This window comes from Panicum virgatum, chromosome 4N, assembly GCF_016808335.1.
Source record: "Panicum virgatum strain AP13 chromosome 4N, P.virgatum_v5, whole genome shotgun sequence".
Lineage (NCBI taxonomy): Eukaryota > Viridiplantae > Streptophyta > Magnoliopsida > Poales > Poaceae > Panicum > Panicum virgatum.
In genome coordinates this window covers 26958520-26979371 of record NC_053148.1, presented here as the reverse complement: position 1 = coordinate 26979371, position 20852 = coordinate 26958520, and the positions used below count along the sequence as shown (strand labels likewise).

At 45.2% G+C, this 20852-nt stretch overlaps 1 protein-coding gene and 1 non-coding gene across 2 annotated transcripts; one reads left to right on the top strand and one right to left on the bottom strand.

Moving 5' to 3' along the window:
- The first annotated feature begins 1358 nt into the window (after positions 1–1358).
- Positions 1359–9786, top strand: LOC120669255. Its single transcript, XM_039949036.1, has 5 exons — positions 1359–1373; positions 3001–3225; positions 7704–7798; positions 7871–8143; positions 9012–9786. Exons 1-5 carry the CDS (start codon positions 1359–1361, stop codon positions 9121–9123), a joined length of 720 nt encoding a protein of 239 aa, XP_039804970.1. The 3' UTR covers positions 9124–9786.
- A 10520-nt stretch (positions 9787–20306) lies between these two features.
- On the bottom strand, positions 20307–20416 carry LOC120671752. Its single transcript, XR_005673842.1, has one exon. It is a non-coding gene; the product is annotated as a small nucleolar RNA R71 (small nucleolar RNA).
- Positions 20417–20852: the final 436 nt, after the last annotated feature.

The window sequence follows — 20852 nt, the reverse complement described above, 5'->3', positions numbered from 1 at the left end:
GCTGGGCAGGCGCGCCATTTCTCCCTCGCGCGGGCCCCGCGCGCGGGCCTCCTCGTGCGAGCACGAGCGCTGGGCGGCGCCTGCGGGTGCTGGGCGGGCGCGCAGCGCTGGGGCGCGTGCCTCGCGGGCACTGGGTGCCTGGGTGACGGGAGTGAGCGGCACGTGCGCCCCCCTCGCGCAGGCGTATGCACTGACCAGCTACGATGGGAACACAAGGAAGCTACTCTGAAGTGGCTCAAACTAGATAGAGCAACTTTGCATTGAGTATCTAATGCTACCTACACCATAGTCACAGGATTCGGGGTCGATGCCTCGTCCCACGACCCGGGAACGCCGTTCCGATTCGAGGGTCGGGGTCAAAGTGGGTCAGTGTCCCATTCAAGATTGGATCGCGTCCCGGTTTGAGAGGGGTCGCAGCCCCATTACTAACAGATTTAATTAGGATAAGAAGGTTAAGGGTGTGGTTTTTGTTAGATAATGAGCCGAGTACGTGTACTATGGTCTAAATGTACTCTTTTTATACATTTCTTATATGCTTGTGCAGATTAGTTTCTTCATTAGTAGCACATATATAGTTTTTGCCTTTTTAAAGACGCATCGACCCGAAAATATCGACCCGGATGAATCAGGGTCACGTTCCACATAATAATTTATCGTTCCACAGAGGTATATCCCCTTCGTACCACAATTTTATAAAGTGACGACCCTTGACCTTCGACCCCGTTCCTCGACCCGGTCGACCCAGAAACTTTGTGACTATGACCTACACATGAAAGCACTCCACTAGCAGCTATCTTGAAGCCTACAAAAGATAAGAAAGCAAAAGGGAAGGCAAAGACTGAAGGGAAGGCAGCAACAAAGAAAAAAAAGAAGAAGAATCAAGTTCCAGTGCTACATGATAGTCCAGCGATAGGTACTAGAAGCAAGACAACCCCCACAAGGATAGCCCTGCCTCACATACTAGAAGCAAAAGAAAGCTTTCCCTACCAGATCTGAATGTCTAGTTGATGCAATTCATTGTGTATGGGCTGCAAGTTGATGTGATATATTTTGCTTCTTTTTCTGTGGAACCTAGTCTATGCACTGTTATTTTGCTGGAACCTTGTGAAGCTGAACTTTGTGAGGTTGCTGCTACTAGTTTTGAGGCCTGTACTACTTTTGGCATGTATGGACAACACTGGTTGCTTGTAATGATGCATGTTGGGCATCAAAAACTAGTTGTATGAACACCACTGGCAGTTTGCAATGAATTTTATATATTTAATATCTCTTTATATGGGTTGTTCGGTCATTATGTTTGCCCTCCATCTCCTGATAAAATAACTAGGTCAATATATACTATTCTTTTTTCTAATGGCATGGAAGGAATGAAGGTAAGAAATATGCTTCATCCTATGTAGGGGTATTTTGGTCTTTTCGTCATAAGCTTTAACGGATTTGTTAGGGAGAGTTAACAGCAATGGCATGGAGGGGATGAGAAATTATAAATGATGGCATAGAAGGGATGAGCTAATTTTCAATGGCACATAAGAGATCACCTCAATTTTACAATGGCATAGAGAGAATTTACTCTAAAATCTATCTATATCTATATATTTATATGCTACTAAAAAAGAAATAAAGATCACTTTTTTTCATTCGTCCTCCCCTCGTTTCGTTTTGCTCCGTCCCCGCCCATCAGATTCGCGAGGATTGGTCCACTGCGTGCAATCCTGACGCCATCTAGGGTCTGATTGGTTTCAGGATGTGCCCAGTCTGCATCACATGGCAGAACCAGGTTCCCCACAGCCAGGCTCTGCACATGCAAGGGCAGCATATTTGGGGTGTGTTTAGATCCCACAAAATTTCCAAACTTTCCATCACATCCATCACATCTCCTATCATATCGAAACATTAAATATAGCAAATAACTTATGCATGGAATACTAAATGTAGTTAAATAAAAAAACTAATTGCATAGTTTTAATGTACATTGCGAGACGAATCTGTTGAGCCTAGTTAGATCATAGTAGGACAATATTTACCACAAACAAACAAAAAGTGCTACAATATGCTACAGTGACTGATGTGACTTTTTCTCCCCAATTCCCCTCATCTAAACACAGCCTTGATTGTTAGGATGGCTTGAGCCAGGCTGCATTGAGCTAGTGATTGGTTGCATGGATACTAGGAAATTTCAGTGTAAAATGCATGTCCCGCGTTCACCGCTGCACAGCAGGAGTCTGGTTCCGGAGAAACGACCATCTTATTCGTATGTATCCTAGGAGCCAGGCCCGAGGGCTCTCCATGTACGCGACTGGTTAAGCTCCCTGTCCATCTCGGGCAACCAATCAAGCCATGCTCGCAGGCAATTTCTATTTGTCGCATATGCGAGCGGGCGCCGATCCATCGGAGAAAGCACTTTGCCGCAGAGCTGAAGTGCCTTGACTCCGTACAATACCAATACTTAAATAAAAAATGTGCTACATCACAAACCAATTATTCAAATTAAATTCTGATTACACCGTTATGTTTTTTTCGGTAAGATCTTCAAAACTAGACCACACTTAACTATGTTTAGATGATATTTTTTATAAAACATTTTTATTTGTTCTAGAACAACTTGTTTTGTTTTGGAACATTTTGTTTTCTTCTCAAAACATTTTCTACTTTTTATGAACATTTTTATTTGTTCTAGAATAATTTATATTTTTTAGGGTGGAACACCAAATTTTTTTCTAGTTTTACCATCAAATTACTCCAATTAAACAAATCATCCAAATATAATGTATTCATAATTTTTCAATACTGGTATGTAAAAAGAAAGTGCTGTGCATGCAGCAGTGCCAAGGTGGCTCCGTGGCTGGTGGGGGAGCCTGCTGCAATCCTTCTGCGATAGCAGAGCTGGCCCTCGCGCGCGCTAGGAATAGACATCCCCATGCTCGCATGCGGAGAGCCTGGTTGGCTGCCGTCCGGGCGACCAATCAGACCCCTAATCAACACTAGCCTACGCTTGCCTAGCATCGCGTCCTACCCTCCGCACGCCTACGCACATCACGCGCCGCATCCGCTCCGCACGCATGCCAACCTCCGCCCGCGCCGATCTCGCCCACTCTGATCGGCGACCTCGCGCAGCGCCCACCTCCCTACCTCGCCCAGGCTTCCGCGACACCCCATGGAGGTGCCCCAAGTCCAACGTCCGCTTTCCCCGACCGCCGCCGGCCTCGTCCTCCTCTCCCAACCGTTGTTGGCCCCGAGGTTTTTTTATCCGACCGATTCCACCGAACCGCCGGCCACCGGTTCCGGTTAACCGGACCGGTTGGACCGGTTACCGGTTCCTACCGGCCAAATTCAAAACCAAATTCAAACGTTCCCGTTGTAACGGTTAGTACCGGTTAGCCGGCCGGTTTGTTGGTAAAACCGGACCGGTTTCACCGGTTACCGGCCTTTGAACAAAATAAACCGACAGTTTTAAATTGGTTTCGTGGTGTGAAATAAAAAGAAATTTTGGTATGAACTATGCACATATTAATGTAAAATACCACACCAAAGTAACAATTTATAATTATGCAGAGATATACAATATTAATGCGCGTGCATACAAATACCATAGTCATAATCGTGCCTACAAATACAGTAGTCACTGATACACATTAATAATAGTTCAACGTAAGAATGGGAAGACCCCCATTCGGGACGCCATTTGGTATTCGGCGATGGACATCACATTCAAACCTCGCACTCTAAGCTGTTCAGCCTTGTAGTCTTGCCAAGATTGCCCTGTCCACGCCGATGTTGTCTTCCATTCCTGAACTAACATAGTGTAAAAATGGGGGTCTTCCCATTCGTACACCCATCTCGTCTGTGGCTGCATGCTGATGTCAGGTATGGGATAGTGAAAAGAGTGCCTGGAATCGCTATAGGAGGAAGAAGAGTACTGTGGAGTATCGTTGTCCGTCGGTCCAACCGTTCTCCTCGGAGATTCCGGTGCTCCATGATCGGGGTCCTGAGTAGCATGTGTGAACTGAGTCTCCCCTGCAATTAACCATATATAATAATTAGTACTCATAATCAGAAACAGGTGTGCATATATAGGTGCAATGTATACCTGTGAAACGAATGGGAATACCACCATCACTACCACCACCACCACCAGCAACATCTGCAACGTCACTACCGTCACTAGCGGAGCTGCTATCCCCAGTCTCTTGATACGGTGGACTACGCTCACCATCGCCATCATCTGTGGACGTGTCGCTGTTCACTGATTTTGCTGTTGCTTTTCCTTTTCCTTTTTGACGCTTCGAGTCATCCTTCGTATGCCCCCTCTGGAATTTCCTCTTCCCTAGGTGAGTGTCACCCACATGTCTACGTGCCCAATCGCTGATGCAAGCATCCCCCGTAGTGTCACGTAGATCTGAGAGGTTTATTTGATCCCTGACAATATGAGACAGGAGAGGGACGTCTCCGTCATCATCATCCTCGTCCAGAACTGGAGCGCAGTTAGATCGACCATATTCCATCCATTCCCGCACCGGATTATTCTCATCATAAAATGAAAGATGGGCCAGCTGGTCGATAAAATCACCTTCTTCACGTATCGGTGGGCCGGAGACCTCCTCTAGTCGCAGACGAAGGTTGTAGTTGACATAGACCAGCTTGTTAAGTTTCTTGTGCGACAATCAATTGCGAACTTTTGTATGCAGCAAGGCAAAAGTACTCCAGTTGCGCTCGCATCCACTGGACGAACAACATTGTGAAACAAGCCGCATGGCAAGATACTGCAGCTTTGGAGTGCTTGATCCGAACATCATCCACCAGGACGCTGTATGTGCAACCAAGTATGTAAGCAATATATTCAAATATAGAGAAAACAACAATATCTTACGGAGTAACTGTTACATGGGGATGTCTTTGGATCCATCGCCATTCTCATTGCCATTTCACTACCAAACTCGCCAACCTTCTGCCGAAACACCTCAAGCTCCTGCAATGCCTGCACGGCGCTCTAGACATCCGTCATGCGCTCAAATGTATCCTTGAGTCCCGGAACATTTCTTGAGTTGGTTCCATCGTGTATGAATACCTCGGATTTAGGACAGCAGCTGCAAAATATAAATCACTTCAAATAAGCATAAGTTTCATAGAGTTCCGAAATAGATGACTCGTATAGTCTTACCTGGACCCACATACGTGCCTATGAAAAGGTCACGCATCCTATCGTCCAAAACCTTAAGATACTCGTCCCGAGTGGAAACATTATTTCCAAAGAAAGACTGCAGCTCTCGTCTCGTATTCTCGTATTCTGGTACGACATCACGACTTCGCACATGTTGGGCCGCTTGTCCTGATCAGCGAAGCGAAGGAACTTGTATATTGCTTGAACTGTGTCGATGACATATTTCAATCCGTCCCACCACTCCAAATTTGAAAACCTGGAATGAGTAAATCGACCATCTTCGGTATCTGCCCATTTGCTTTGTAAAAACTCAGTAGATGCCATCCACTGCATGAAACGATCACATTTCCGATAGATGCTCTCTAAGAACATGTAATTGGTTCCAAATCGAGTGGCATTCCACTTGACCAACTCACCACCGATTGCGTTCCTCATCATTGTATTCAACTGACCATGATTGTGTAACCAATTAGAAATTCGCTTGCATTGCTTGATCGTACCAGAATGTTCGGGCCTTCGAGCTATATCCTTCAACATCAAATTGACGGTGTGTGTTAGACAAGGTGTCCAAAGAATGTGTTCATACACCTCTCCTAGTGCCTTGCAAGCTTTCTTGTAATTCGAGCCATTATCGGTGACTATATGCACGACATTCTCCGGTTCAATCTCGTCCACCACCTTTCGAATCTCCTGTCAAAATAGGTAGGATTTTTTAGTAAGTTTCAAAATATACTCAAAGTGAATGGGACATGTTTAGGGCCTACCCTAAGCAAATATGTGCTATCTTGAGTTCTTCCACTCACATCAATAGACTTGTGGAACCACATGACTCCATTACAGTATATCAAAAAGTTGATGACACTCATCCTCGTCGGCCCAGTCCATGAATCACACATCAACGTGACGCCAAATAAGGGCCGGTCTTTCCGAAACTTTACGTACCTCGTCTTCAAGTCTTGCTCGTTCTGATCAAGGTACTTGCCATCAATATCCCGTCCAGTTGGTGATGCGATACCTTCACCTGCAAATATATGAAAATCATGAGATACAGAAATGTAAGCTCATAGGTGTCATACGAATGAAAGAAAACATACCCCACTTCTGTGTCTCCCTGACCGCGCTGATAAAGTAAGGATTGTCAGCCTGTCTTCCAGGTACTCCCGCAAAATAGAAAAACTTTGACCAAGCTTTACCAATAGCTTCCTTTGCATTCCTACCCGTCTGCGTCCAGGAGCCTGTATCAATTCTTTGTTGGGTCATTCCTCTTCTCCCACCGGATGCCACGTTATAGTCCTCCACCACAGGACTCTCCCTCTGCGAAGTTGCCCTACGCAACATCCTCTGCAAAGGATTCCCCCTCGTCGAACCACTATCCCCTCCATGCTCATATACACCTCCTCTCTGTTCCACCCCCCGTCGGTACACTGCTTCCGCTCTCGATTGGTCCAAGGCACGCTGCAGCTGAGTCTCCTCATCTTCTTCTTCACCGGGATAGTTTCCCTCCGCTGCAGCCTTCTCCCGTCTCAACCTCTCTCGAGCCCGTTCAGCAGTTGCCTTCCTAGCCTTCTCAATGTCACGCTGAAAATACTCCCGCACATCTGGTGGCACATTCCTGCAATGGACCACCTCCGCCCCGCGGTGAGCCAAATGTTGTTTCAATCTAGTTGCACCACCTCCTGCTTTCTGCGTATTACAATACTTGCACCGCCATCCGGGATAAAAATTTTCACCATGTTCTCATACAACATCTTTATCTCTACCTGACATTGTCTATCTGCATAAATGGACAACAAAGACATATCAATCACATAAATCCTAAATCAACCTAAATCCTAAAAACATATATGCACCTTAATATTCAATTCTACCTAAATCCTAAATAAACCTAAATCAAATCAACCTAAATCCTTACGTCATACACTTAAATCTTACCTAAATCCTAACTACACCTAGATCATACATCTAAATCCTAAAACAAATCATCTAATACTTGTAAATCAACTCAAAGGGAAAAAAATCAAACGGCTTACCGACCTCCCAGGCCGGCTTACCGCTGTGCCCGGCCGGTTAGATCCGGGCCGGGGCCGGCTAAACGGTTCTATCGGCCGGCTAGCCGCGCTAACCGAGCGGTTGGCCGGCGGTCACCGCCGGTCGGGCTTCCTGGCGCCGCCTGGAGGGAGAGGGAGGCGGAAATGGGGTGGGGGGGGCGCAGGTCTGAAGCTTCGGGGGGGGGGGGGGGGTGTGGCGCCTTATGTGTCGGTGACGGGCCGTTGGGCCTTAATGGGCCGCCCGTTTTTTTTATTTAAATTCAAATGCCCCCAAAATATATCAAATGAATGAATATTTCAAAAAATTTGACACCATTACATTCCTCGCAACTTGAAGTATTTTTATGAATTTTTTGGGATTTTTTCATTTTCTGGAATTCAAATTTAAAATTCAAATTTGCCCCGGTTTAAAACCGCCCGGATCCGGAACCGGGCCGGACCGGTTAGACCGGTAACCGCGGTAACCGGTCCGGTTCCGAGCGGTTTTTTTAACCCTGGTTGGCCCCTACCCCTTCTCAGATCCCCGCTTCCCCTTCCCCTTCTCCTTCTTGACCGCTGCCAGCCCCCTTCCACGACGCTTCACCGACCCGAGGTACTACATCTATTGTCGCGTCTTCTCCATCCAAACCCTAATCTCAGACCCTCCTCCTCCTTCTCGATGCAGCGACGACAGCCAAGTGCGTGGGCCTTTGCATTCCTGGAGGCCGGCGCCTCCACGACAAACACGAGGAACCCTCATCGGATCCTGCGACACTCTGCTCGCCGAGCGACTCCCATGGCCGAGGTTAAGGCAAGCAGTGCCAAGTGCCAAGTGCCAAGTGCCAACACGATTAGTGGCGGAGGGTGAAGCTATTTGTAGGGGCGACGATTTCAGAAAGCAAGTGAAGAAATCGGCAAGCATAGACAGAGCGGAGACGTGGAGCCGCCGCAACACAAGGTCCGTCTCCGCCGCTGCGACGCGCTGGTCTTGCCTGCTACGATGCTGTTGTGTATGTATGCATTGGGCAACTGCTATGCTTGGGCCTTGGGCTAGGGAATTTCTACCGAGGCCGGGGGGGGGGGGGGGGGGGGTGGTTCCGGAGCCCAGTTTCGCCTCTGCTAGGCTCCACCCCCTGAACACGAAGCCTGGTGTCACGGCTGCCGTCCATGCCATGCATCCCTTGATTGCAGACTGGTCTGTCAATTCAGTACTGTGATGAGCAGCTGTGTGGCGGCATTTGCAACTCGTGAACTAACTCTTGAGGTACACCATTTCTGACGCATGCTAGGTGCTTGATTAAATTACCATCACACATATGTTATCTGAAATGCTTTTGTTTGTATGTTTTCTCCGATTTTTTGCATTCACAATCTGCTGAATCGGCAAGAATCATTTCTCACTTTGGTGTTGATATTATTTTATTTATAAATTGATTTAATGAATTAGCTGGACACCGTGCAGTTCAAGGATGCTGCAATGCAAGGGGGTAAATGGTTAAGGACAAAGTATCTAGAATACATAATACATTCACCCACCAGCACCCAGGCAAGTAGATGCAACACAACTAGATTTATTCTACTGCATGTATTTAGCGTGATGACTGATGACACACCTCTCCATACCGGTGATGGCAAGCTTTTACTACTTCCTTATCGGTGTATCTGATTTTAGATTGATGACACACCGCTATACTGGATAGATTATCGATTGTGTGGAATTCTTTCTTCTTGGTTAATTTTAGATTTTGATTGTGCCATATTCTTGGTATATGGCCGATTATTAATGTTTGATGTCCTTAATTCGTTGGTTCCTGCATGTGCATTAGTGCCAAGGAGGGACATGTTCTGGTAAACAATCTCAAAGCACTCGCCATCTTTGGTGAGGAGGCATGGAAGATGTCAGGGCTGTTGGAAAATTTTAGGTATGGAGGAATCTAATTGGCCGCTATGGAAAATTTTTGGTGTGAAGGTATACTGTATAGCGGTGATGAAGAGGCAAGATGAGCATATGGAATAATGTGGTCATCGAGAATCACACAGTTTGAGGCTACCACACTTCAGTCTTCGAAGAATCAAAGGTATTTTGTATATTAAAATTTTGTCATGCTTTTTAATTCTCAACACATTCTGGTGAACAGTCTCAAGGCACTCGTGCACTTTGGTGAGGGCTGGAAGATGTTAGGGCCTTTGGAAAGTTCCAGGTATGGCAAAATCTGATTGGCCTGTCTAGGAGCTAAATTTCTACCATATTGTGGAGGTGATTTGGGTGTAATAGTACTATATCGATTATGAACATCAAGATGAGTGCCCGGCATAATACGTTCCTGGTGATCAAGAAGCTCATCGAGGTTAACTTCCTTCCAGCACAAGTTTGATTTCTCATAGTTTGAGGCTTTTGGACTGCGGACTCTGATGAATCGATGGCATCTTGTTTATTAGAATTCTATCATGCTTTTTAATTCCCCACACCTTCTTGTTTTAGAATTGGGGGTCTTATCTCTATAGGAAAACTGTTCTAGCTTTAAAACTGTGATGTATGGAGAGGGAACAATCAAATTTGATTGAAGTCTTTGCAAAATATAAAAGCTTTGGAACTTGGAAGAGTCAGGTTCAGTTTTTTTTCCAGAGTCCAAGATATGGTAGAGTTATCTTAAATTTCTCTGTTTCGTGGAATACCAGTAAATTTTATCTTAGATGTATATGTTTTGTGAAATTTTAATGTATGTGTGATGTGTACAATATCCTACAGTTGGAGATTCGAATAGATTGAGGCTACAAAACTATGGTTGAGCCCATGCATTCATGCTTTTGCCTTCTCACCTATCAAATTGGGTAGCTATAAGAATGATAAAAGTGTGCATTTATATGTCACTTAGATTGATTAAATCGAACATGTTAGGCTCTTTTGCATAATATGATTGGTTGGAGTTGCTATTAGTTTTGCCTGTTGCAACGCACGGGCACAAACCTAGTATATATAGAGAGAGAGAGCCGGTCTATTTAACTCGCTGGAAGTTAAATAACTAATTAACACCACGGCGGAGCACCACCAGCACTTCGGCGAGGGGCAATTTTTTGGTGTGAGGGTAGTAAAATCCTTAGGTTGTGTGCTTTTAATGCATAATTGGTCCTGCAAACTGTATTAATGCACGCCTGACTTTCTCACACATCATTAAAGCACTAAATGACCAATAAAAAGGGCGCCATGCTCGGTCATTCAGCTTTTGTCAAGTCAGTAAAAATCGTAATTCATCCCGCAACTGTAGAAACGAGTTGCACACCCAATAAGCAGCTGACTTTTGTTGTTGGTTGGGTCTAATCTGTATCTAGAAGGACCCAAAATGTATCCATCTACTACAAGGACCCAAATCTATTTGGGTACCTAAATTCGAAGCATAATTTGTTTTGTAGGAATACTCCTTCGGTGGCACCGCTTGGTTGCTTGATAGTGGATGCTCAAATCATATGACCGGAGAGAAGAATTTGTTCACCTCATTGAATATGACAACATTCCAAAGGAAACAATTGTCTTTGGAGATAATAGCAAGGGTGAGGTAATTGGATTGGGTAAGATTGCTTTAACTCATGACAATTCAATTACAAATGTTTATCTTGTTGAAACCGTGGGGTACAACTTGTTGTCTGTCTCACAACTTTGTGGAATGTGCTATAATTGTCTCTTTACTAATGATGATGTGACCGTCTTTAGAAGGGACAATTCCTCCATTGCCTTTACGGGTCAATTAAAGGGCAAAGTCTATATTGTGGACTTTTCAACGGAAAAGGTTGAGCCCAAGACTTGTATGGTGGCAAAATCCGATATGGGTTGGCTATGGCATCGCCAACTAGCCCATGTTGGAATGAGGAACTTGGCCAATCTTCAAAAGGAAGGGAACATCCTAGGACTAACAAATATTGTTTTTGAGAAAGATAGGTTGTGTAGTGCATGCCAAGCCGGGAAGCAAGTTGGTGCTCCATATCCCGCCAAGAACATCCTCACTTCAACAAGGCCGCTAAAGCTTCTACACATGGATTTGTTTGGACCCATCGCTTATATAAGCATTGGCGGTAACAAATATGGTCTTGTAATTGTTGATGATTTTTCCCGCTTCACTTGGGTTTTCTTTTTGCAAGATAAGAGTGAAGCTCAAGGAATAGTCAAGAAATTCATAAAAAGAGCCCAAAATGAATATGAGTTGAAGATAAGTATGTTAGAAGTGACAATGGCTCGGAATTTCGGAACACAAATGTTGACGAATTTCTTGATGAAGAAGGAATCAAGCATGAATTCTCCACTCCATACACTCCTCAACAAAATGGCATTGTGGAGAGGAAGAATAGAACCTTGATTGAAGCCGCAAGAACCATGCTTGATGAGTACAGGACCCCGGATAGCTTTTGAGCCGAAGCAATCAACACCGCTTGCCATGCAATCAACCGTCTCTACATCCACAAGTACTTGGGCAAGACTCCATACGAGATAATCACGGGTAACAAACCTAAGGTGCATTACTTTCGAGTTTTTGGTTGTGTTTCATACTTAACAAGAAAACCAAAATCTCAAAGTTTGCACCAAAGGTAGATGAAGGTTTTCTACTTGGTTATGGTACTAATGAACATGCCTATCGTGTCTTCAACAAAACCACCGGTTGTGTTGAGGTCACGGTAGACGTGAAATTTGATGAATCCAATGACTCTCAAGTAGAGCAAGTTGATAAGAACCTTGTAGATATGGAGAAACCACCAAGTGTATCAATCATGAGGATGGGTTTGGGTGAAGTGCGACCACGTGAATCAAGTACTCAAGCCCCGACTGAGCAAAACAACAAGAATCAACCATCATCATCAACAAGAGTTGAACCATCAAGCTCTCAAGTTCCTCAAGATCATAGTCAAGCTCTTGGTGACGATCAAGATCAAGGCAATGATCAAGAGGGAGCTCAAGTAGAAGCAACTCAAGGAGATGTACCTAGAGTTGATAATGATGATGATGGTGGACCAATTCAATCTCAATCACATGTGCTGCACCCAAGAGTTCATCAAAGCATCCAACGGGATCATCCCATTGACAACATACTTGGGAGTATTCGAAGAGGACTAACTACTCATTCACGTTTAGCTACATTTTGTGAGCATTACTCATTTGTCTCCTCTTTGGAACCTCTTAAGGTAGATGAAGCACTCAATGATCCGGATCGGGTGATGACAATGCAAGAAGAATTGAACAACTTCACAAGAAATGAAGTTTGGGAATTGGTGGAACGCCCCAAGCAAAACATGATCAGCACCAAGTGGGTCTTTAGAAACAAACAAGATGAACATGGTGTCGTCACAAGAAACAAGGCAAGGTTAGTGGCACAAGGTTTCACCCAAATTGAAGGTTTGGATTTTGGTGAAACCTATGCACCCGTAGCTAGGCTTGAGTCAATTCGAATATTATTAGCCTATGCTACTCACCATGATTTCAAGCTTTACCAAATGGATGTGAAGAGTGCATTTTTGAATGGCCCCCTATCCGAGTTGGTGTATGTTGAACAATTGCCGGGTTTTGAAGATCCAAAGCGTCCAAATCATGTGTACAAGCTCCATAAGGCGCTCTATGGGCTTAAGCAAGCTCCTAGAGCATGGTATGAATGCCTTAAGGATTTTCTTCTCAAGAACAGTTTTGAAATGGGCAAAGCCGATTCTACTCTCTTTACTCACAAAGTTGATAATGATATATTTGTGTGCCAAATATATGTCGATGACATTATATTTGGCTCAACTGACCAAAAGTTTTGTGAAGAGTTTAGTAGGATCATGACCAAGAGATTTTAAATGTCTATGATGGGTGAATTGAAGTTCTTCCTTGGGTTTCAAATCAAGCAAATGAAGGAAGGTACATTCATTTGTCAAACCAAGTACATCAATGATATGCTCAAGAAGTTTGACATGAGTGATGCAAAGCCAATTAAGACACCCATGGCAATAAACGGTCATCTTGATCTCAATGAAGAAGGTAAGTCGGTCGATCAAAATGAATATCACTCCATGATTGGCTCTCTTCTTTATCTTTGTGCATCTAGGCCCGATATTATGCTTAGTGTGTGCATGTGTGCAAGATTTCAAGCCAGTCCTAAGGAATGTCACCTAGTGGCTGTTAAAAGAATTTTGAGATATTTGGTACACACTCCTAACCTTGGCTTGTGTTATCCCAAAGGCTCCACTTTCGATCTACTTGGCTATTCCGATTCGGATTATGCCGGTTGCAAAGTAGATAGATAGAGTACAACGGGGACATGTCAATTCCTTGGCCGTTCCCTAGTATCTTGGAGTTCCAAAAAACAAAATTCGGTAGCTTTATCCACCACCGAAGCCGAATATGTGGCATTGGGTGCTTGTTGTGCCCAACTTTTGTGGATGAAGCGTACCTTGAGTGACTTCAGTTGTGAGTTTAGTAAGATTCCACTCTTGTTTGACAATGAGAGTGCCATCAAGCTAGCTAACAATCCGGTGCAACACTCTAGAACAAAGCACATAGATATAAGACATCATTTCTTACGGGATCATGAGGCTAAGGGAGATATTGCTTTACGTCATGTGAGCACCGAATGGCAACTTGCCGATATCTTCACCAAGCCTCTAGATGAGCAAAGGTTTTGTGCTTTGAGGAGTAAACTAAATATCTTGGATTCTCGTAACTTGGCTTGACTTAGTGCACATATTTGATTGTTGCCTAGACTAGGAAAAACAATTTCATTTGGGTGAGTTTTATGAAAATCTTGAATGTTGATCTTTGGATCAAATCTTGATTCATGTGACTATTGTTATGTATTGTTGCTTGTGCCTAGTCACACTTGAATCAAGATGTCTTACATGTCTACAAGCAATTCTCATCAATTTCTCCGCTCAAAACTCATCTCCAAGACATCTATTTTTGGGCTGTTTTTCAACTCATCGGAACTTCCGATCATTGATCGGAGCTTCCGATAGGGGTTGGAAGTCTCTGGTTACTTCCGACCAGACCCCCTCGGCCGCCCAAAAATGTTCCATCGGATCTTCCGATGGTGGGTCGGAAGTTCCGACCTCACTCATCGGAAGTCCTGTGATTCCTCCATGAAAATGCTCTCGGGAGATTTCTTTTAACCTCATCGAAAGTTCTGACCCTCCATCGGAACTTCCGACAATGCCCGATTCTTTATATACCCTGCAACGGTCTGCTCAAACCCTAACTTTATTTCCTCACCGCCGCCCACTCCTTTTTCCTTCCCCATTGCGGCGATGTCAAGTTCCAACCGTGGGATTTTGAAGCTTGGAGGCTGTTTGGATTCCCCATCCATCGGAGACTCCGATCATGTCCTTCTCTCCTCCGATCCGCGCGAGAAATCGAACCGGTATGCATTCAAATCTTCTCGTTGCCCGATCTCTCAATGCTTAAGGAGTTAGAGGGATTCCTTTTAGGTTTAGGTTCCTAGAGTCTAGTAGAACATGCCTCTGAAATATCATTTTGATTAGAAAACATTCATTCAATCTCATGTTCTAGGGTTCTTGACAGACCCTGTCGAAAGTTCCGACCCTGGGTCGGAAGTTCCGACAGGTGTCTGTCAGAACTGGTCTGCTTCTTTAATTTCAATCCTTTCCGTTCAAACTCTCGATCCATCTTAGATGTTCACATATGCACTATCTTTACTCAGATGGCTCGTGACAAGAAGGGTAAGGGCCGGGCTTTCCACTCCAGAGATTGAGTCACCAGTTTCCTCCGACTCCGAGGAAACTCATGAAGCCACTCCACTCCGTGCTCATGCCAAGAGGAAGACCGTGGCTACCAAGGTGCCGAAGAGGGCACAGGGCCGTGGTAGGCCTGACCCAGATGCTCATGCTAGGCCTGGTACTCAAGGGGACGAAACTGATCTAAGCTATCTGGAGCACCGCATCATAAGGATGTCAAAGCCAGTGAACAGAACCGGAGCCCAGTACAATGGCCATATGACGGTCAATTACATGAAGGGCAAGCACAAGTTTGAAGAGCTGAGGTTCTAGAACTACGATGGATATGAGAAGGAACAACAGGGAGACTTCAGGTTTTGGATGTGGTTTCACGCTGATTGGTATGAGACTGTTATCATGACCAAGACCCATCCTACCACTGAGATGAAATCTATGGATTGGGGTCAACTGAATGAGTTGGATTTCCAGGTGGTTACTCAGGCAGTGGACACATGTCAAAACATGCACATGCATGACATCATGTCCTTCAACTGTCACTGGATTGAGGAGGTAGTGGCTCAGTTCTATGCCATTCTTTATGTTGATCGCCCAGGGAAGAAATTCCATTAGATGCTTCAGGGTGAGAAGTACTCAGTTACTTATCGCCAATTTGCTGATATACATGGATTTTCTGATGCTGATCTTGGAAGGCCAAAGATTCATGATGAGAATGTTATAGATGATGCAGAAATGTAGTATATGTATGACAGTGCCTATGGTGAGGTGAAGTTTGGAGAGACCTCTGGACTTACACCATATTACAAGTTCATGAATCAGATTCTCCATTACACCCTTTCTCCCAAGGCCGGGAACTCAGACAGGATCTCTAATAGGTCAAGAAATTTGTTGGCCAAGATGACTCCTGGTTCTTCTGAGTTCAGTGTGTTTGACTTTCTGTGGGAGGAGATCATTAGGACCTCCATCTCACCCAAGAAGGGCTGTCACTATGCACCCTACATCTTTCACATGATCAGGGAAGTGACAGGCATCAACATCCTGGCAGATCAGAACCACCTTGTCTACAGGCCGAACAAGGGGACCGTGGACAGACTCCTGAAGATTGGCACTCATGCTCGCCCTCAGTGCACTAGGGGTCAGTCCAGCTCTCAGGCACCAGGCTCTTCTTTTGATCCATCAGAGGCCGGTCCTTCTAGTTCACGTGGCCCTTTCCGTGGTCCAGGCAAGAAGAAGGGTATGCTTAATTTCATATCTCGTGGACTCTTGGCTTGCGTCAACATTGGGAAGCACAACGTCGAGGAGATTCGTGCTCACAGGCAGCATGTGGATGAGCAGCTCCTGAAGATTGAGACAAGGCAGAAGGCCCTCATGGCCAAAAATGATATGGAGCACTCTCCAGTTCGGGCTCCCATGGAGTTCCCTCCTCCGCCGGTCTTCTACAACCCATGGGGTGAGATGGGAGACTTTTCTTCTAGGTATGGAGGCCCTCCGCCGTTTGATGATGAGGACTTGGGAGGCCGTGTGGGCTCCGACGGCGAGGATGAGGAGGATGTGCCGGCTGCCGACACCCCCATCGACGTGGATGCTGGAGATGGCGACGACGACGACGAGTAGTGGCCTTGGCGGGGCCTCCCCTTTTTGGCGCTTGATGTCAAAGGTGGAGTGAGCTCACTAGGGTCATGGGGTCCTGGGCTTCATGCTTATCTTTTATCTTGCTTTTTGATCATCTTGTATCGTTTGTGAACTTCAATTTATCTAGGCTTGTGGACATGTAAGACTTTATTTGTGTTATGTATAAGACTATGTGGTGCGCCAAGTGACAATTTCGGTTTGTAAGACTTTATTTATGCTATTCTATGCTAGTGTGCTTAGACTTGTGGTATTTATGCTTGTGATGTTCATGTGATGGTGTAATGTTCATTTTCACTTTGTTGATTTGAGATATCATGTCATATGCATCACGGGCTTAATTGTGACACTTTGCACCCCCACTAAGTTCAAGGAAATAGATGTGAGCTCTTTAAATTTGTACAAATAGCATATGAGGCTATTCTTGAAAATATTTGAACTCATGCACAAATTTAGGGGGAGCTCATCTATAGTCTTGGATCAATGATTTTATATGAATATCTTGTGAGCCTTAATTGTGTTGTCATCAATCACCAAAAAGGGGGAGATTGTAAGTGCATTTGGCCCCCTAAGTGGGTTTTGATGATAATGACACACACAATTAAGGGGCTAATGCATTTATTGAGTTATGAGCAGGATTTAAAATCATTGAAATTGAAAAGAGCAAGTATCGACAGTAATTTCGCCTGAGGAACGGTGTATGAGCTACTTTGACGAGTTTTATTTTTTTCTATCTTGAAATTGAGTATAGAAAGCACCGTACTATCAAGAGGGACACGAAACTACGGTCTGGAGATGCTATAGTGTCTAGATTAGAAGCTAAAAAACAAAATCACGACACAATGCACAGCTTGGCACTAAACCTGAAAAATACAGTAGGGGTCGGAAGTTCCGACCCCCAATCGAAAGTGTCTTGCTCCGTCCGACAAAGGGTCCTCGGCCAGATAAAAATCTAGGGTCGGAAGTTCCGACTTAGGGTCGAAAGTTTTGACACTCCTTCTCGAAGGTCCTGTGTAGTTTCCGACAAACCCCTCTCGGCCGTTTGTTTTTGAACTGGTCGGAAGTTTCGACCCTGGGTCAGAAGTTCCGATAAGCACATAAATCTTCAGTAACAGTTAGTTTTTGAGGTGGTCCTATAAATACCCCCTCACCCCTTTCAGTTTGAGACGCTGACTTTACTCGAACTCCACTCTCTCTCAAGCTTCCCAAACACTCTCCCAAACCCTAGAAGTGCTAAATCTTTGAGTGGATTCAAGCAAGGGCTTGGGTGTGAGCTAGATTTGTGATTGAGCTTGAGTCCTTGACCTAGAGTTAGCAGCCACGTTCTTCTCAAGGTGCTAGAAGCATCTCCATTCGGCGATTCGCATTTGTTACTCTTGGAGCTTGCTCCTAGACTGTTCGGCGTCGCCCGCGGAGCGCCCTCTCATGTGTGAGCGCCCCGGGAAGTTTGTATCACCCCGTCCTTTGTGGACAAGAGTTACTGAGTACTCAATCCTCCTAAGTGGTGGATTGGGTGAGGAAAATGGTTATAGGGCAACCCGGCTCTTTGTGAGCTCCTCAACGAAGACGTAGCATCCTTTGTGGGTGTGAACTTCGGGAACAAATCTTTTTGCCATCTACTTTACTTGTTCTTGTGTGTTCATACTTGTTCTTGTTGTCCTAGAACTCAATTTGACCCGATCTACTCTCTTGAGTTGTTCTAGTGCAAAAGATCACTTGCAGGGTGCTCTACGACGTACTGGTGAACTTTTGATTCATATAGTTTTTGCAATTTCATATTTAGTTTTGAAATTCGTTCAAATCATAGTATAGGGGTCGGAACTTCCTATAGTGGGTCGGAAGTTCCGACAGGACTAATTTCTGCGAAGAATTTTTCAAGTTTTGTAGGTTCGCCTATTCACCCCCCCTCTAGGCATTTTAGCGGGAAGGTTGATCTTATCCACTAGAGGTCGATTGATGATGTTTCCATATATAAAGATGGCGGGAACCAACCTGAAGAGCTATAAAAGGTGCCTCCCAGCACTCTCACCACACACACCACTTGGAGAAGCCCCTCTCTCACTCTCATTTCTACTTGTACTCCTTAGGATAGTCGAGCTAGGCTAGAACTTCAATTCCTTAGCGAATCCAGCCATCTCGGGGTCGGCGAGCTATCCTTGGCCTTTAGTATGGCTTTATATTCCGACTATCGTGATGCTTTTCATAAAGAGTTCATTCATGGTCACCTTGCTATGTTCTTAGCTTGCTTTGCCATGATCTATGCTTCGTCAAGTTGTATAAGTTTCTTGCTTAGACCAGATGATCTGGGTAAGGATATCGGTTCATTGTGCTTTCGGGCTTGCCTTAGCATCTTACCTGTCCATCCAAAGGGTAGGGGACCCGGGGGTGCTAAGGTAGTGACCTCATATGCAAGCACGGTGCCCGAGTATGTGTGATCCCTTGGATATGATGGTGCTCCACGGTTTAACTTGGGTAGACCGCAGGTGGTGACAGCCCTGTCGGTCCGCCGGGAAGCTACTTCTCGTTAAGCATACTCCCCAACATTCGGGTATCATGTAGAGTTCATGCAAAGATGAAACAGGACTGGATGTTCTCCAGTGTGGGTCGTTCTCCCCGATGTCCCTAATTTTCCGGCACTTGCAGTTCTAAGCATGAGGCTAACATAACTTCTCTGCTAACATGAATAGTATACTAGGATCTATTGCCTATGCTCCCGCTAACCTTAGGTGTATTCGTTTATTCTTTATTCATGAGAGTTGGCTATGCTGTGTGTGTCGCATTACCCCTGATTATCCTTTATTATCACTTACCCCTGTATAATCAGCAGTCTGCACCTTATCTCATAATGTTATGGTTATGTAACTAGTAAACATCTTTACACAACCTCGCCATCCCTTGGGAAAATATAAATAACGATACCCTGAATACTTCCGGGTGAAATGCTATAACGGTATATCCGTGCACTTGCGGATCCTTCTGTAATTGTTAAGACATACCACACGGTGTTTCATGGCATTGTTGCTATGAACCTAACCCATTCATAGTGATTATGCTATGGAGTGCCCACCGGCATTTCTGGCGTCGTTGTTGTGAATTAACCCCTCCTAGTAGCAATGTTGAGAAATGCCAACAAGCATTTCTGGCGCTATTGCCGGAGATGGCACTAGGAGTAAAGATTTTACTAATGCATAAACATGGCAATATGAATAAGAGGTAGCTACTGCTTATACAGGCTAATGTGCCTTTTGTTTTCTCCTGATTGGATGAAAACAGGATAGTGTATGTCTGGTTTCTCCTTGCCGACAAACTTTGTTGAAAATCCCGAGAAGCTTGTGAGAAGGGTCCGACCTCGCGTCGTCCCTCCTCAGCTCCCGCTGTCGACAAGTGAACTAGCTCTTCAAGCACCAATAACAACAACCAAACCCATGGCTAAGATGACTCTCCGCGACTTCTCCGCCCCCTCAGCCGCCAATGTGGTGACTGGACCCAATGTCGATGTTAGGCACGTGAACTTTGAGCTGAAGTCCATCCTCATTAACATGATGCAGGATAGCCCATTCTGTGGCAAGCCAAACGAGGACGCCAACGCCCATCTCTAGAACTTTCTGGAGCTTTGCAAGACCGTAACCATACTGGGTGTTACGGCTGACGCCATCAAGCTCTGTCTATTTCCTTTCTCCCTCCTTGGGAAAGAAAAATAGTGGTTTTATCAGAATAAGGAAGCCGTCAACACGTGGGACAAATGTTCCATGACGTTCGTCACCAAGTTCTTCTCGCTGGGCAAAACAAGTGTCATGCATGAGAGAATTTCAAGTTTCCACCAGACGAGGATGGAATCCATCCCAGAAGCTTGGGAGAGACTCCAAGAGTACATACTCGCCTGTCCTCATCATGGGATGGACGAGAGGCTCGTGCTCCAAAGCTTCTATAATGGGCTAATGACCACATCAAGAGCCCACCTTGATGCTGCTGCTGGAGGAGCCTATCTGGACTTGACTATTGCCATGGTTACGGCCTTAATTGAAAAGATGGTCTCCAACCAGGGCTGGAAGAGGAGCGTTCCCAGCCCAGAACCAAAGGTGGAATGCATACAATCAAGGAGACGGATATGCTTGTCGCCAAGATGGACCTCCTACTCAAACAACTTCACGAAAGGGCGGAATTCAAGAAACACAGAAATAACTACACCCAAGCCATGAACTCGCACACAGAATGCGAAGTTTGTTGTGATGGTGGACACTCGGGGAATGACTGCCCCGAGACCCGTGAAGATGCAGCGTACATCAACAACAACAACGGATTTCGTCCACAAGGAGGCCAAGGGTGGGGTCAAG